The 18,309-nt window shown below is 43.1% G+C and overlaps 1 protein-coding gene across 9 annotated transcripts in view; it reads right to left on the reverse strand.

Moving 5' to 3' along the window:
• Positions 1-18,309, reverse strand: part of RAP1GAP2 (RAP1 GTPase activating protein 2) — a 322,912-nt gene that overhangs the window by 109,771 nt on the left and 194,832 nt on the right. For 2 of the 9 annotated variants that reach the window (XM_050929148.1, XM_050929147.1), the window contains exon 1: positions 10,489-11,302. The exons of 6 other annotated variants lie outside the window; for them this stretch is intronic. In XM_050929148.1, the coding sequence (XP_050785105.1) occupies positions 10,489-10,595 (107 nt within the window). In that variant the 5' untranslated portion in view covers positions 10,596-11,302. Of the gene's footprint in view, positions 1-811; positions 844-10,488; positions 11,303-18,309 lie in introns of those variants that run through there. One more of the 9 variants, XM_050929153.1, reaches the window with a different exon arrangement.

Genomic DNA, 18,309 nt, shown 5'->3' on the forward strand with positions numbered 1-18,309 from the left:
AACTTGTTACAAGTGCTCACTGCTTTACTATGTTGTACGTCTGCACTAATAGGCAGGTTTTAAATTGGGTTAGTATAAACACACATGTGGGAGGGGAGATATCAATGTACTATCCTACACAAAGATTTCACAGTAAATGTTTAAATCCGCTCTGAATTCTCCTGGCAAGTTGACCACACTTAGCATCACTGACTACACTTTATTCATGCAGTGAATTCTTTGAGCCAAATGTATGCCTCATGTAAACAGGTGCAATTCTATTGGAGTGCTCCCCTCACACCGGGGTTGAATTTGCCCCTCTGTTTGAGCCTAGAGAAGGAAAAGAAGGATGCCCTTTAGTTTTGGTGCTGTCATTTTTTTGCTCTTTATGGAGCTCCCTTTTGTATGTATTTAATATCTGGCATCTATTGCTTTAAGTTTTCATTGCAGGCTGCACTTTTCTATTAGTTTTCTGTCAACACACCGCTGCTTGCATTTCAGGTTAAAGACCCCAATAAAATACAGACAGAGTCCGGCTGTTCCTGGGAGCATTCTTCCAGAAGAAGAAGAGTAATTCCCATCCCAGTTAATGACAATGCAGTGCTCTGTACACTTTCTGTTTGTTCTTCTCTTGGGGGAGGAGAGAGAGAGAAAGAGAAAGAGAAAGAGAAAGAGAAAGAGAAAGAGAAAGAGAGAGAGAGACCCTCTACTTTCAAGCCAGGGAAAGGTTGAATTGAATAAAATACTTGAGTCTGATTGTCAGCTGCTGTCAACCCATAGATTTCAATGGAGCTGCATTAACTGACACCAGCTGAGGATCTGGAACACGTACTTTAAACATAGGCTTGAACCACAAATCTGGATCTGAAAAAACAAACAAACATACAAAACAAAAAAACTTTAAATGTTTAGAACCCAAACCCTGAACCGGATGCTCATTTTGCAGTAGATGCCATCTCTGTGATAGGCTGAACCAAAAAGCCTGGATTTGAGCCTTCTCCGTTGTGGAACTGTTCAAAATCCAAATCCCAGGTGCAACCCCACTGACTGATGGAATGCCTCAGATTTACACCAGGACCCAAATCCACCTCTTCCTTATCTTAAAATATTTAGAAACTGAGCCACAAAAAGAACAACTCGTGATGTAACATCTACCTTGTTATTAAATATAATGAGTGTTAGCAGGAGCAGCAAAAGGAGATCTAAAATGAAAATTGCAGTGTTGGGTACTCGGTCAATGAGATGGAAAGATTGTCAACTTAGTCCTTTTTATTTATTCTACAGAATCAGAGAAGAAGATCAGGGTTGGAAGAGACCTCAGGAGGTATCTAGTCCAACCCCCTGCTCAAAGCAGGACCAACCCCAACTAAATCATCCCTGCCAGGGCTTTGTCAAGCCGGGCCTTAAAAACCTCTAAGGATGGAGATTCTACCATCTCCCTAGCTAACCCATTCCAGTGCTTCACCACCCTCCTAGTGAAATAGTGTTTCTTAATATCCAACCTAGACCTCCCCCACTGCAACTTGAGACCATTGCTCCTTGTTCTATCATCTGCCACCACTGAGAACAGCCGAGCTCCATCCTCTTTGGAACCCCCTCCAGGTAGTTGAAGGCTGCTATCAAATCCCCCCTCACTCTTCTCTTCTGCAGACTAAATAACCCCAGTTCCCTCAGCCTCTCCTCATAAGTCATGTGCCCCAGCCCCTAATCATTTTCCTTGCCCTCAGCTGGACTCTCTCCAATTTGTCCACATCCTCTCTGTACTTCCTTTTTCATTATAAAACAGTTAATAAAAGGCTCATTTCTGGCAGCCTATCAAATTTTAGGGGGTCTTTCAAACAAAACAAAAAAACCTGTGGACACTAGCTGGATTGCTAGTGTGAGTCACTTCTACTGAGTATCATGCACGTCCTCCTGTACGTAAATCAAGTTATGAAAATGAGTGGATAACAATAAAGTTGGTTGAAAATTCATTGAAGGAATAGTTTTGCATTGGAAAGTGCAATTTCATCAAAATCAAAACATTTCAGGGAATGTCAATTTAAAAAATATCTATGGGAAAAGTTGAAGTGTCTTGTTTCTTTTAGATACATTTAGTTTAGACTTTCATATTATATTTATTGCATTATAATGTTTCAATATTATAGAAACAAAACAACTCAGCATTATCTAAATAAAACAATTCAACATTATTCAAACAAATATTTCAGAATTTTCATGGTGTGGGAACTCTCAAAACTTTGGCTCTTTTGTTCTGATTCAGAACAAAAAGATATTTCAAAATGTTGGAATTTCCCATTGAACGGAAAATTCTTTTTCCAGCCAGCTCCCAGGTAATAGCAATCGGAGTAAGCATGTAGTTGGACAAGCACCCAGCTGGAGGGACAGGAGGCAGGATGGGGCCAAACCCATCCCTGTTCTGACTCTGTGGAAGTCAGTGCAGTTACGCTAGTTGTGGATGGATGTAGCCCTAAGCTGTGTGGAGGGCTAGCGTCTTCATATTATACTTGAGCTGCATGAGAATGCTATTCAATGGAATTTCACCTACTGGGTAGGAAATCCCCCAGAAAACACGTTATGCTAAGGTTTCTTGATTCCTTTCAATGAGTATTTGCAGAATGCTCCTACCTATATGCTTCTAAACCTTCATTACAGCAAAAAATTCTAGGTTCTGGTTCCTGTATCTTCTGAATAGAGCTAGTCAAAAACTATGGGGGGGATGTCAAATTTTTTTTAAAAAATCAAAATTTCACAAAAATTTGTCAACATTTCTAAAGCATATTGCCCATTCTATAAGCCGGTTGATCAAAAAGTTATAGTGACAACATTTTTGCTGAAAATTCAACAATTTGAAACGGTTTTACCAGATCAGCATGGGAAGTTGTGAACCCTAATGCCCAAATTACGCAGTCACGTATATTCAGAACTTTTGTCAATTTCTTGGAATTGGAATAAACAAACCACATATATAAGCACCTAAATTCCATGAGAATGAGTATAAGATCTAGGATAAACTAGAACAGAATAGAAGTTGAAGGCAGAAATTCTCCTTAAGTGCTTTTGCCTGTAGGTCTTCTGGATGAGGACCTGAGTACTCACTCGTGATGAAGAGATGCATACAGAGCATAAACTGTGTTTGAAAGAAGAGGTGGAACTGGGTAGCCTTTGTCATATAGTGAACCTCAAGAGAAACTAAGGGTACCCTTGAATGCTTGAATTCCTGATGCAGGCCAAGCTTTGAATACGCATCTGACTGAAACCGGAGATGCTTTGGGGATTCTTCCTGCACCGCACAGGTTCTTTTTGGATAGCATGAACCGAAAGTGTCTCTTATGATACGGTCAGCCCAGTTCTGCCATCATTACTCACACTGAGTAAAATCTTGTTCCAGGAATAGCCCCTGTTGAAACCAATGGAACTACTTGCAGCATCAAGTGCTACCTTGGAATTGGTTTGGGGAAGAGAGATTCACATTGACAGGGATAGAAGAGTGACACTAGGTGAAATCCTAACCCCACTGACTTCAACAAGGCTCGGATTTCAGCCACTATCACTAGATCCACTGCTTTTTTCTTCCAATACCTGTCAGGGAAGGTCTAGAGAATACTTAGTCCTGCCATGAGTGCAGGGGACTGGACTAGATGACCTCGAGAGGTCCCTTCCAGTCCTATGATTCTATACAAATTGTGCTCAAGAGCCAGGAGTTGCTAGCACAGGGGTGGCAAACTTTAAATTGTGTGGCTGGCCATGAATGCTCACGAAATTGGGGTTGGGGTGCAGGACGGTGTGAGGGCTCTAGCTGGAGATGTGGGCTCTGGGGTGGGGCCAGAAATGAGATGTTCAGGGTGAGGGATGGGGCTCCAGGCTAGGGCAGGAGGTTGAGGTGTAGGGGGAGAGGGATTGACTCCAGCTAGAGGTGCGGGCTCTGGGGTGGGGCTGGGGATGACAGATTTGGGTTTAGAGGGGTGCTCCAGGCTGGGACCAAGGGGTTCAGAGGGCAGGAGGGGGATCAGGGCTGGGGAAGGGGGTTGGGGAATGGGGGAAGTGAGGGCTTGGGCTTGTGGTGCGGGCCCTGGGGTGGGGCCAGAAATGAGTTCAGGATGTGTGAGGGGGCTCTGGACTGGGGGTCAGGGTGTGGGAGAGGAATCATGGCTGGGCCAGAGGCACGGGAGGGGGTCAGGGTGCAGGCTCCAGATGGCACTTACCTGAAGCAGCTCCTGGAAGCAGCAGCATGTCCCGCCTCCGGCTCCTATGCAGAGGTGCGGTCAGGCGGGTCTGCACACTGCCCCATCCACAGGCACCACCCCCGCAGATCCCATTGGCCACAGTTCCCAGCCAATGACAACTGCAGCGGTGGCACTTGGGGCAGGGGCAGCAGGCGCAGCCCCCTGGCTGCTCCAAAACATAAGAGCCGGAAGAGGGGACATGCCGCTGCTTCTGGGAGCAACACACACACGAGCAGCAGCCTCCGACCCCACTCCACAGATGGAGCATGGGAGCAGGGCAAGCCCCAGACCCTGCTCCCCAACTGACTGGAGGGCCAGAAATGGCCCGCAGCCCGTAGTTTGCTCACGCCTGTGCTAGTGCAATGCAGAGGATCAAGTGGCTGTCGAGCAGTTCCCCTCTGTTGGATGATTCCCTCCATTGTATATGCACTCCACAGTGCCATCCAGCTACTCCAGTTATGCACTGGCTTCAGGATTTTGCCCTATCTTACAGTAACTTGCACGTACTGAAGCATGAGTCAGCAAAGAGACAGAATGGCATCGCTTGGTCGAGACTTGGAAGGAATTATGCATTTGCAAATTAACAGTTTAAACCTGTCTACACAAAGCTTTCTCCAAGGTATAATTCGCAAAAGGAAAAACCAAAGCACAACTAGGAACAAGGTGACATTTAACTGCAAATGAGTTTAGCTTTAATTACTCCTCTGTACAGAGGATAAACATTGTTCAGTACAGTTCACAGAGCCCTGCATTCAAACATGCATTATTGCATGTACTGTTGTTTTTATAGGTCACTGAATGGATCACACACAATCAGATATTACGCCAAAGGTAACTTGAAAGTCCCCAATTTTTTCTTTCATATATATATACACAAATAGGTGCTGCCACACCCTCATCTTGAAGTTGTTTCCATTATATACAGGATTTACAGCTTGGTTCAATCAACAAAGAGTCCTAAGGATGGCTGGCAGTCTTAACATGTGGCTAATGATGGGAATAGATTCTTATTATTGACAGTTCTTGTTTTATAATCTAATATTAGAACCAGTAAAAAAAAATCAAACTTTCATAATTGTTAAAATGAAGCATTCACAGAATAATGGATAGTATGGCCAGAAGGGATCATTATGATCATCTAGTCCAGTGGTTCTCAATCTTTCCAGACTACTGTACCCCTTTCAGGAGTCTGATTTGTCTTGTGTACCCCCAAGTTTCACCTTATCTAAAAACTACTTGTTTAAAAAATGAGACATAAAAATACAAAAAGTGACATAGCGTACTATCACTGAAAAATAGCTGACTTTCTCATCTGGACCACATATTATAAAATAAATCAAGTGAAATATAAATACTGTACTTACATTTCAGAGTATAATATATAGAGCACCATAAACAAGTCATTGTCTGTATGAAATTTTAGTTTGTACTGATTTCACTAGTGTTTCTTATGTAGCCTGTTGTAAAACTAGGCAAATATCTAGATGAGTTGATGTACCCCCGGAAGATCTCTGTGTACCCCAGGGCTATGCGTACCCCTGGTTGAGAACCACTGATCTAATCTGAACCTCCGCATAACACAGCATAGATTTTCAGACAGTCATTACTGCATTGAGACAACAACATGAAATAAAGCATCTTTCAGAAAGACACCTAAGATATAATCCTGGCCCCACCGAAGTTAATGGATTGATGATTTAAAGACTTGATTTAAAGACTTAGGGTAACAGAGAGTCAGTGGAGGGTAAAAGAAAGGTTGGAAGACCCAAAACCAAGTGGATGGATGTAATACACAATTATTTGATTAGCTGCGGAGTTTCTGAGAAACTCCTTCAAGACAGACTGGGACGGAGAAGAGCCAACCCCATACATATAAGAGCTAGGCTAGATAGAAGAAGGGGAGATGACAGAGAATCTACCATATCCAGTGCTTAATTTGTGGCAGGACTTGCCAGGGCTGAGCCCTGGGGGCACCTCTAGGCTTGACAGTTCGTAGCCCCGGCACCTCTGGGTTTGCTGCATCAGCTATGAAAGTAAAAAAAAATTCCTTGAGCCTCAGCACCTAATTATTTGAGCCCTGGCACCTCTTTCATTACAAATTAAGCACTGGCCACTTCCATTGTTAAACTATTTCAATGGTTAATTACCCTCACTAAAACTTGTGCCTCGTTTCCAGTTTCCTAGTAAAAAAAAGAAAATCTAGGGCACCATGATGGATTCTGGGGCACTGATCAGAGGCAGTAGGAGTTTTGGATTCACAAAGAGAAATAGTAATTAAAAGTGCTAGTTGTTACTACACATTACTTGCCATTTACTTAGGATCAACAGTGACATCTAGGATAGCTTCCAAAGGAACAGGACTGGTGTGGATTGACTGAGAGATTGACTGTTTCAGGAAGGAAGGCAGTGGGAACAAAGTCAGTATAAACCTGGCTTCTGGAAAGAAAGCTCAGGGAAGTCAATTTGCAGTGCTATACTTTGGTCGGTTGCTAATAAATACGCGACACAGGCCACCAGGGAGTCAGCATCTGCTACCAAACCTGACGTACTTGCATACGGCTCACGTGGAGTGAAATTCAATGGCAAATGCAGAACAAAGACTGAACATTTGAAAAAATATCTTCGCTTTAACACCACAACTAAATGGCACTTTTCCCCACTTATATCGCTTGTATGGCACTGGAAACTTACATAAGTGCAACAGTGCAACTAGGGCACGTATACCAAAATACTTGCAGTCCCTCTCAAGAAAAGAGTTCCTAGCGGACAAGAAAGCAGCCACGGGGGGGGTCTTGTTCTTCCCTTGAGACTCCCATTAGCCTCAATAAACACTCAACAGGGGCTAAACTAGGCGATAGTTTGTGCTAGACATGGTGCTATAAAATCAGACATGCCTTTTATGGACCAGATTTTCAGAAGAACTGAGAGCCAAATTTTCAGGTGCCCAACACCCACAGTTGAAGCCAGATTTCTCAGAGTGCTCAGTTCCCATCTTTTTCCTTGGACATTTTGGGCCTGATCCTGCAGTCATTATGTTTGCAAAATTCTCATTGATTTCAGTGGGGGGGGGGGCGCGGTTTCAGCATCAACAGTTTGAGAAAGAGGCCATTGAACATCACTTAACACCTGCTCACGCATATGCTCTCTTGTTTACCAGTTTCTCAGCGGGTTGTAGCTTCACTTCTTGTAACCACCCCACAAAAAACACCAAAAAACAACTTCATGATCAAACACAACATGCTGAAGGCCTGATCCTGCAAACACTTAGGTAGGTGAATTACTTGATTCACTGGTGCCTGACCCAGCTCCCATTAAATTCAATGGGAGCCTTTACTGATTTCAGCGGGAGCTGGATCGGGCCCTGACGTAGCCCCATTGTGCTTAATTCACTTACACTGAACTGTGAAGGCTCTGAGCCCATCTAAGGATTAAGATCATTTCTTCAAAATCCAACCCTTGACATTTTTTTTTTAAACAAAGGAGAGCTCAGCACCCAGCAGCTCCCATTTAAACACTTATTATGTATTTGTATTGCAGCAGCTCCTAAAGGCCAGGGCACCACGCGGCCATAGCACAAAGCGGGAGGCGTAATTTCCAGCTCAGGCAGACTCACATGCACTAGGTTTGACTGAGCTAGCAGGGCAACCGCTGTGGCAAAGGCCGTGGGACGGACTGGCTGCCCCTAGTACATTCCTGCCATGGACCCTACGTGTGTATTCAGGTGGCCAGCCTCTATTCGTAGTGTACTAGTTCAATCAGAGCTACCATGCGTAAGTCTACGAGAGCTGGAAATTAAACCACAGGCTCAGGAAGATACATACTCTAAGACGGGGTTCTCAACCTTTTTCTTTCTGAGCCCCCCCAGGCTATAAAACTTCCATGGTCCACCTGTGCCACAACAACTGATTTTCTGTATATCCAGTAGATTAACACCCAGGGCTGGTGTTAGGGGGTAGCTAGCAGGCCAATTGCCCACAGCCCTGCAGCAAAGGTGACCCCGCGAAGCTAAGTTGCTCGGGGTTTGGCTTTCAGCCCTGGATGGCTGGGCTCGGGCTCTGGCTTTTTGCCCTTTGCCTCAGTGAGTGTAACGCCAGCCCTGCTCTCTGGTTTGTTTTGGCAGAACCCTCTGAAACCTGCTCGTGGCCCGCCAGGAGTCTCAGACCCCTGGTTGAGACAATCCCCGCCCAAAAGAGCTCACAGTCCAAGCATAAGACTATATACAACAGGTGGGGAGAGTGCAAGGTGACAGTGGGACAATAGTGGTCGGCACGGCTGGCTAGCCATAGTCAACTTTTTTGTAGGTATCACGGCAGAGGGATTTGAAAGGGGACACTGAGGTGGCTTTGGCGATGTTTCCGGAGAGCGCCTCCCGGGAACAAGAAGTAGTACTCAACATACGGAACTCTTTTGAAAATCTGGCCCTAAATGGCCAAGAGACTAATGATTATTATTTGCTAATCGCTTGGCACTGTACAAGAGTAAAGATCATCTTTACCCCAATGGGGTGCTATGGGAGACATTCAGCAACCTTTATGTGATTCCCCTTATGGAAACATCCTTTAGAATTCAATCAGGATTAAAAGGAAAGGCTTGTATAGTAATGGAATCAAGCTGTAAACAATAACCCTCAAAACCTATAGGATTTAATGCAGAATGAGATATTTTTATAAGCTGTTTTTTTAATCAGACCATAGCCGAGATAGAATCCTCTATTACAAACCCACCTGCAGAAAGGGGTTCATTCGCCATTTAATTCTACGGGACTATTCCATAAGGTTATGTAGGAGCCCATTGTTATTGTGACAGTGCCAAAAAGCATGCAAGGTGTCTCAAAGAGAAAAGAATGATCTAAAAAGGTTACAATCTATGGTCCGAATCCTGCAAGTGCTGACTACTGGGAGAACGCCTACTGACTTTCTTTTTCTGCCCAATGGCACAGTCTGCAGCTGAGAGCCCCAGTTTTAGATGTGATGAGTGCAGATGATAAAGCAGTAGGGAGGGGTTGCAGTGAAGAATGAGAAGCATTATGGCAATAAGATGATTCAGTTCAAATGTGAACACAATTTGGTATTTTCCAGATCAGGCAGAGGCCCCAAGAGCACCAAGTCACATATATCTTAACTACTGTTTTTAATGTTATAACCAGCAACGTCTCCAGGAACAAAAACATAACATTTCAGCAATACATAGGGTCTGCCTTAAAATCCACAAAAGCAAAACTCTGTCCCTAAGTCAACCTGCTCTCTGAGGCACCATATAGCAGGAATGTCCAGACTCAGTAAAATGTTACCTCAGAGCAGGTGCCACAAAACTTAGGGACACTGGGGTGAGCCCAGCCTTAACTCTGGATTGCCCTGGTTTTGTGGATTTGTCAGATCATCATATTTTTAAAATGTAGTTTTGAATTATTCTATTATGCCTTCCTATATTTTTCTATATGAAAATTAAAAAGAAGTTTAAATCTCTCTATGAAGAATAAATACTAAGTTGAAGTGATAATTGTCTGATCTCCACTTTAGACTAAAAATTATATACATTGCATAAATTTGGGTGCACATCTTATTATTTTAACAAGAAAGTTGCCAGTACAAACTACATAAGGAGACAGAGCTCTCTGAATAGAAGACATAAAATAAACAAAATCATTGTAAATCTTTGAAGAAAATAGAAACTCCCATTAATATGCCAAAAATTCAGCAACTATATCCATCAGATGACAGCTAACACGCCATTCAAAACACACTGGTTCCCCAAACCACAAAGTTGAAGACAAAGTATAGTCCACAGCTTAGTCAATGAATCTGAAAACCATTTGTCAACTGTTTTTCAGGAAAGAGACAAAGCCGTTAATCTGAGTCAAATCAGTTCTACAAAACACTGCAATCCCCGGGAAGAAAACAGTCTGTCTTGGTTTTATATAGCAAAAAATATTTAGGGTCAATAGATAAACTTACAGGGGCTGAAGGAGTCTCATCTCTCTCTCTTTCTCTAACTATACACATACATAAATCTTTAACAGTTATGAAAGGGGTTTGAGCACATAGGTGTTATCATCATGTCTATTGATTTGCTTTGGAATAGTATTGTCAGCACATACAAATATACATTCTCATCAGAGTATGATCAATAAAACACAAGCATGGATACAATACAGACAGACTGCGGGCTCCACAATTCCCCTCCTTCCCCAGATTTCAGCTAACGTTTCAATACCGAAGTAGTGGCAATGACTGTTCTTTTTCTTGAATCAAGAGAGAAAAGACTGAATAAACTCGTGCTTTACCTTTTTTCTTTATTTTGCTTTCTGGATTTGTGCAACAACCCTATAAGGACAACAGCTGCTCGGATCCCTGCCCTTTTAGAATGCATCCTGTCAGCCGGTTGTGACATAGTTAAGGTGACACTTCCACAGGCTCTGCTGCCAATATCCCAGCCCTTGGCAAGAGACCTGCTTAAAAAAGTGCAAACCTCCCTCCCCTCACTAGCATGCACACTTCTCTTTCTCTCCCTATCGCTCTCTCCTCTGCCTTGTTACTCCTGCCTCATAGGTAAAGCTCTTGCCTGAATCAGGTGACTTCTCTTACTCCCGCGACCTTCAAGTCACCTGCCTCCCCTTCCTAGCTGACTACAGCCTCTGATTCTGCTGCTGCTCTTCTGCTCGGGGTTGCTAAGCTGCCAGCACACAGAAGGGTGGCATTTCCAAGTCAATTAAATCACTTAAAACTGTACCAGCCTCAGATGTGGTCATCGGCTCTTGACTATCTGTCATGCTTGCATTCAGCCATCAACCACAATCCACCCCCACCCATATCCCCAAAAGAACCGAAGTTGGGGGCTTCTCTTCGATGTTTTAAAGTTAGCATTAAAGCAAAGCAGATGCAGAAGTAACATACTGAGCATTTTCATCAAGCCCTGTAATTTGCTGGATGATACCTGCAAGCAAACCAAATGGAACTGCGTGGAGCTGGGACCCACCTGCAGAGGGAAGCTTTCAGGTTTTCTCCTCTGCTATTGCTTGTTAAAATTTTTCTGAACAAAGAGGATTTTTGTGTGTGTGTGAGAGTGTACAGTGTGTGTTTTACGAAGGCAGAGGGCATTCAAAGCAGCATTGATTTTATGCTGGGGAAACAAAGATTACTAAAAGGTGGGTGTAATTAATTACCATTTTTTGTCATTTTTTTTTACTAGAAAAAAACCCCAAACCTGCAGTCTATGAAAAACTAAGTTTCCAGGGGAGTTGGATCTATTGACACAGTGGCTGTCAATTCACTGCACCAGCTTTAACCAACGGTTTTTAGACTAAATGTAAAGGATAGCATCCCCCCCGCCCCCCAGAATGTCATTTCCTGATTGCTGCTGGGGATTAGATGAATTTTAAGAACATTAAAATGCACAAGGATTTTGTTTTTAATGGTTGGGATCTAATGTTGCAACTAAAATAACTCCATGATTCACACACTGGAGGTTTTTTGAAAAAACCTTGTATAGTTAAGCGTAAAATTCAGATTTTATAACAACCTCAATATGGTCAACTTAATTACAGCATCCTTAAATCTGAAAAGGCAGAATTGTTTTGTTTTTTACATTGCAAAGTGTATTTTCAAGACATTAAATCTTTTCTATACTGGGACAGACCCTCAGCTGAATTAAGTTGGCATAGTGCCAGAATCTAGCTCATTGTGTTGTGTTTAAAATATGCCACATGAATAAATTTTCTACTTTGTCTAGAAGTGTACTGAACCGTATCTGTTAACAGGTGCTGTAAAACATAGCCCCGCTAGTCTGCTACTTACAGTCCATGTTATACTCCTTGCTCCAGCTTTTTTATTAAGTAGACTGTAAATGATCTACCCCAGAGCATCAGCATCAACACTTTTCCCTTTCAAAGTATGTTACCATGGAGATAAAAAAAGCAGGTCTCTTCCCTCCTCCTTCCCTACCACTTCCATCCTCCCATATCACTTACCATTCATGCTGGTTTAATTCTCGCATTAGAAATAAACACAGGACCAGCTAAATTACTTGGAACACGTTAACTGCAAGAGGAACTAAACCCCGGGCCTTTGGTTTAAGGCATGTACCATAGAAGAGCAGGCAGGCAAAAATTCTAACCTTCTGAAAGACTAAAATATAAGCATCTGGCCAAAGACAGCAATAGTTCTGTATCTCTTTTCCTTTAGAGACAGTATCTTAGTTAGTTGTAATAAACCTATTAGAACATCTAGGCCAGTGCTACTCAAAGTGATGGTCTGTGGACTGGTGCAGGTCCGCAAGCCACTGGCTGCTGGTCCGCGGCAAGTTTCCAGGAAAGAAAGAGAGAAATAATAGTATAATTTAAAAACCACACTGGAATTCCACCAAGAATAATTATCAGTTGATCAAAAGTCGACAATATTAAATAATAGTATGTTTTCAGAAGCACATATTATAATATTGATAAATAAACACAATTAAAAATGTCTGCCAATTTTTATTGTATTCATTATATTGTTTCTGATATAAATTAATATTACTACGAATGTTCAAATAATATTTTCTTGGATCTAGTCATTTTACACTATCTGCTCAAATGCACAGCCTTTCAGTCAGTCTTCAATGTATTTAAATGGGAACATCTCCACATGTACGACACACTCCCATTCCAATAAATACAGTGAAGAATGTTAGTTTTTCTGATCTGATGTGCTACGTTCCTATGCAAAAATGATAATATTATGGCGGAAATATGGTACCAGTCCCTGGCACACTGGGGAAAAAAACCTGCCGGTCCGCCACATCAGATAGTTTGAGAAGCACTGATCTAGTCCACCCCTACCCTGAGGGTGTAAAACTCTTCCCTATGGTGAACTTTCTAAGTCTTTATCCAGCCTAGTCTTAATACATGAAGAGTAGGAACACTTTGTTAGTAATAGGGGAATCAGAGCTGAAGCGTATGCTCTCATTGGACACTAAGAGTTTCTTTTATTTCCCCAGGTTCTTATGGGCACATAGACAAGTGCAATGGCTGCCTACACTGATGTTCTTCCCCCAAAGAATTCCTAAATCCCAAAGCCACGCATAGACTGCCAGGCAGAGTTTGAGCAGTGATGTCTCTGTTTGAATTTGGATGTCAGGAATGGGCATTGGAGAGTCTCTTTTCTTTACTGAGGGGATATGGAGGAGGATGGGCAAATTTATGCCTATATCAGTCAACAGATGACTTATTTCCGTGTTATTTTGCCACAAAGGGCGTCCGCCAGCAACTAGCTCAGCAGAGCAGTTTGGAAAATTGATGGAGCAAATGCATCAACCCAGTAGACCCCATGCTATGGTCATCTAGAAGCCAGTTGCCTTCACATCTCCAAATGCTGACAAACGTGTTCACCCAAGCAAAACAGAATAAAGGTTCATATTGGAGCTTTCAGTGAAAGGACAAGGACACTTCCTTCCAATCCTCAGATCTTCACAAACAATCCTTATCCCAGAATAGAGGAATAACAGGGGGAAGCAAGCAGTAAACTCTAATAATTGTCCTGTGACACTAGAGTTTTGATAGAGACATGTAGCTGAAATATGATCCTAAGCTACCTAGGAACCTTGTAAGTGGGAGAGTCAATCATTAACAGAACATAGGGTTTTCCTGGCAAAGTCCACAAGAAATGTTTGCTCAGGACCAAATGGGTTTTAAAAAGGAACACACAAAGAAGAGGAGGCTTTTTTTAAACCCATCTTCTGTGCCGAATACATCTCAGCAGTCGTTCAAGGACAGTTCATTCATGTGAAAATGTGACCCTTGCTACGCTGTCAGATTCACTGAGCCCATGCTGATCTTCTGAGTAAGTGATGGATGCACCTGGCCTTCTCAACACAGTTTTAGCTTATGCACCCAGTTTTTCACAGAGGCTGAGAATGTTTAAAGCAGTGGAGTACGTGCCTCTTGCTTGTCTGAACTGGCTTCACCACCATCTATTTTCCTCCAACACTCTTCAGACTGCAACTTTGACTCCGTCTCCCAGTGCTGTGTAAAATGGAGTTGGCAATTCCACTGGGGATGCATTGTATTAAGTGAAGGAGAACAATCATGCTTTATACGTACAACCACTAGCCACCCATAGGAACATATGCTTCAACACTCTAGTCTTGGTCCCCGAACACTATGGCTTACGATACTGTTGCTTCTCTGGTTGGGGCCACTCAGTTATGAGCAGAAATTCATTCAGCACAATGGAACAGCAGTCACCTCTAGTGTGGGACATCTATTTTGCATAATTTTATAAGAGTCACATGGCTATTATGGAGTGCAACCATTAGGAGGAGGGCATGGAAAGGAACAGATACTCCCCATCCTTATACATACACACCATAAATATTTATTACCCTGATATGCTCCTTATAGTGCTGCAGCTCTCCCAGTTATCCAAAAATCATCCTCATCCAAAAGTACCATGTTTAAGGATGCCTGTATAACCTTAACTCTGCTCTCTTGTGTGCACACATTTGGTTAGTCTTCAGTTACATGATCACATATTTTTATTTCCACAGAGCATCTCCAAAGAGAACATACAATTTATTTTTGTTATAATGAATTCCTGTCCCTCAGCCTTTGTTTAGTCAGGCAGCTAACTCTATAAAGGAGATGTGTTCATCAGTGTCCTGAATTTATTTCAACCCTAGAACAAACTAGCCATGTAATGGTATTTACCACCTCACTTGTACAAAGATTTATGCCTGTGTATGCCTGTGTGTAGTCCCACCGAAGTACGTTACTGTATGCCTGTGTGTAGTCCCACCGAAGTCAATGTTAAGCACTTGCGTAAAAGTCTTTGCAAGATCATGGTCTAAAGGGATTGATTCAAAACCCACTGAAGTCAATGAGAAAATTTCAACAGGTTTTGGATCAGGCTCTACAAAGATGAAGCAGTGGGGCAAAGGTCGTTCAGAACTGATGACTTCAAATAGCTACTGAGGACACATTCATTAGAATTCACACACATCAGAGGTAGGGAAAATACAGAGACCCCGCTCGTCCCACTGAAAAACCAGCCTTGTTACAAGGACTAACACTTTCTCAAAGCAGGCATCACAATGCAACGTGACTCCATGGCAGCTAGAGAAACTTGGGCAAGTGGGGTGGAGGAATATAATAAATCCTGATGCCGTCTTAATCATCATTTACTGCAGACAGCACTTAACTCCCACTCTGAAGCCTTTTAATAAAGCTTTTGTTGGTCCAACTAATCCCTTTGTTCTTGCTGAAAATATCTGGCTGCTCCCTTTCGAACAGGAAGCATCAGAGCCTGATGAATTTCTGAGAGGCAGTCGCAAAAAAAATATTAGAACCCATTCTCACGCCAAATTCTATCAGTTCTCTGGCACCTCGTTAGTTTTCATGGGGTGGGGGCCAGCAGTTGGATTTTAAGCCTTTTACCTCTCCCTCTACACAGGCAGCTTTGAATTTCATAGAGTGTCTCCCTCCGGAGCCAATTTTCCCCCCCACACCCGCTCATGTGCACTCACAGAGACAAGTTAAGTATCAATCTTCTCATGTTTTATGCTGAAGCAGCTTTGTATTGATTTCTAAAGATGTTCACTTCTCTCATGTTTGGAAACGGAGAATCATTTAGGTAGATACACTTAGCCAATATTTTCCTTTCCACCTGCATGTGACAAACGTCTGTCTTCTCTCTAATCAATTTATTTCGGGCTTAATTTTCAGCCTATTTGTAATTGACATGATCAAATGCAGTTAGAATGATACTTTAGAGAAAGGCTGGGCTTCTGCTGAAGGCACTGAACTGGAACACAGGAGAGCTGGGTTGGGCCTCCATCTCCGGCACCAACTCCCTGTGATGCCTCGGGGAAGTCACTTAGCATATGTCTTCACTGCTTTCGGGGGTGTGATTGCAGCATGTCTAGCCATACCCAAGCCAGCTTTAATTTAGCTAGCTCCAGTACCAATAGCACAGGCTAGCTGCCTGAGTACGTACCCAGCTGGGCTTGTACTTGGGGTGCTGCTGTGGGTTCACTGCTATTGGTACCCGCGCTAGCCAGATGAAAGCTAGTTTGGGGTATGTCACACCTCCAATTGCAGGGTGGACATACCCTCAAGCTCTGCCTCAGTTGCCCCTGTGTAAAATGGGTGTAATAATACATCCACACTTTGTCTACTTAGATCTTTGGAGCAGGGGCTGTCTCTTACTAGGTGTATGTGCAGCTCCTAAAGCCAAGGGACCCTGATCTCATTTGGGCTACAACCACTCAAGGCGCTACTGTAATAGAAACAACAGAAAATAATAATACAATACTGCTTTGGTGGAAAACAACCTCCTGGGTCCAATGGTTTCTCCTATTGCAGCTCAGACATTAGGTCTGCGAAAGTGTTTGTAGCAAGGGAGGGGAAAGGGAGTACATGGTTTTTTTTAGGGCTTTCCTCTTTCTGGGGATGTTTTTAAACAATCCACTGTTTAGTGGGGATGCCAAGGGCAAGAAATATTTGCTCTTCTTTATGAGCCAGGGTAGAAAGGCATCTCAGACAGCAAAAGTCTGGCCATATGCAAAGAGGAATGATGACACATCCCCTCCAACCAGCCCCTCAAGCCTCTTCAGTCTGAACACTGGGCTGCACAACACATCTCATTTGGAAGATGCAAGGACTTCTTGGGTTTCGAAGAGGCAGGAGTTTCATCAGCCAGGATAAGTGGCAACTCTCATAGAGGAGTCGATCACATTCCTGTCACAAGGATTGCTAGTTTTAACAGAGGCCAAGCCAGTAAATATAAGAGCAGACATCTTGAGGATATGTCCTTGTGTCCTTAGCCAGAAGCTAAAACATTAAACAGAGAAAAGAACCAGCACAGAGTCAGAGACTCTGGTTGGAGCAGAAAGCGAGCAGGACAGCAGCAAGGCAATAGCCCAAGGGCTTTGATTCGCTTCCTCAGAATGGTCATTTATTTATTCTCTCACACAATAAATAGCATTTTACCTTAGCTGAAACTGATGCATTAAGGTAACTGTTGGGAAGGCCAGGCTGGAGAGTCCATTATTATAGCTCCAAAACAAAGACAATATTTTACTGGGGGGCATTTTGGTCACAAGAACCCCTCTGTGGTTGTGCACATGGGTACGTACTACAGGAAGATGAGCTGTATTTTTTTGTTTGCTGCAGTCTGATGAAAGCCCTCTAGAGTAGCTCGGTAAAGTAAGTTATTAAAGCCTGAAGGATGAGTGACAGAGGGCAGGAAGTCTTATCCTTTGCTGGAGTATCCGCATCCTTTTCTGTCTCTGCTCTCTTTCCCAGTAGAGGCTCATTGCGCTTGTCTATAATGCACACTCTTTCCTCTCATGCTCATTGTGAGTCATCTTCCAAAGAAATGGCACATCATGCACAGCGAGGAATGATTTCTGCTTGACAAATAGACTGTGAAATGGACTACTGGATTCACAAAGAAAAGAGAATGTGTGTCAGGCTGCAGATGGCTCTAAAATACAAGCCACGTGCACATTCTGGCACAAGGCATATCAGACAGAAACATGGGGGGTGAAGGGGAAGACTCCACTTGCAGAAGCTCTCTGCATGGGGTTCTTCTCTGCTTGAAAGATTATTCCATATGCCTCCTCCCAATACCCGTCTCCTATGTAACTTCCTCCAAGGAAAGCAGTAAGAATTGTTGGCTACAGCATCCTGTGTTGTGACACATTGCCATGAAGGACAGGCTCCCTCATTTCTTCAGTAGAACATTCCACACAGTGCCAAAATTAAAACTAGTCCTCTCTGCAATAAAAACCACTTCTATAGGCATGAAACTTCCCCTGTGCAGAGGAACATATCAAGGCCTTATGTTCCAATTAAATTCTACTTAAACCCTCAAAATAAGTGGTGCATAGGCCTCGGTGCTGTGACCCTGCAGGGCTGAGGAATTTTTGCCATAGAGCTTTAGATATTCGACCTGCGTTATGAGTGATTTAACTTTGGCGGGGCAGCAGGGTTATCCCACCTGTCCACAATGGGCATAAGAAGGGAATTTATTTAAACATAGCCAAAGGGCAGCACTTCTCACATTGCAGCAGCCCTTTCTTGAGAATGCATCTTGGTCCTAGCGCTGAGCATGAGCCCAAGGGCCAGATT

This window comes from Gopherus flavomarginatus, chromosome 19, assembly GCF_025201925.1.
Source record: "Gopherus flavomarginatus isolate rGopFla2 chromosome 19, rGopFla2.mat.asm, whole genome shotgun sequence".
In the NCBI taxonomy this organism is placed as follows: Eukaryota; Metazoa; Chordata; order Testudines; family Testudinidae; genus Gopherus; species Gopherus flavomarginatus.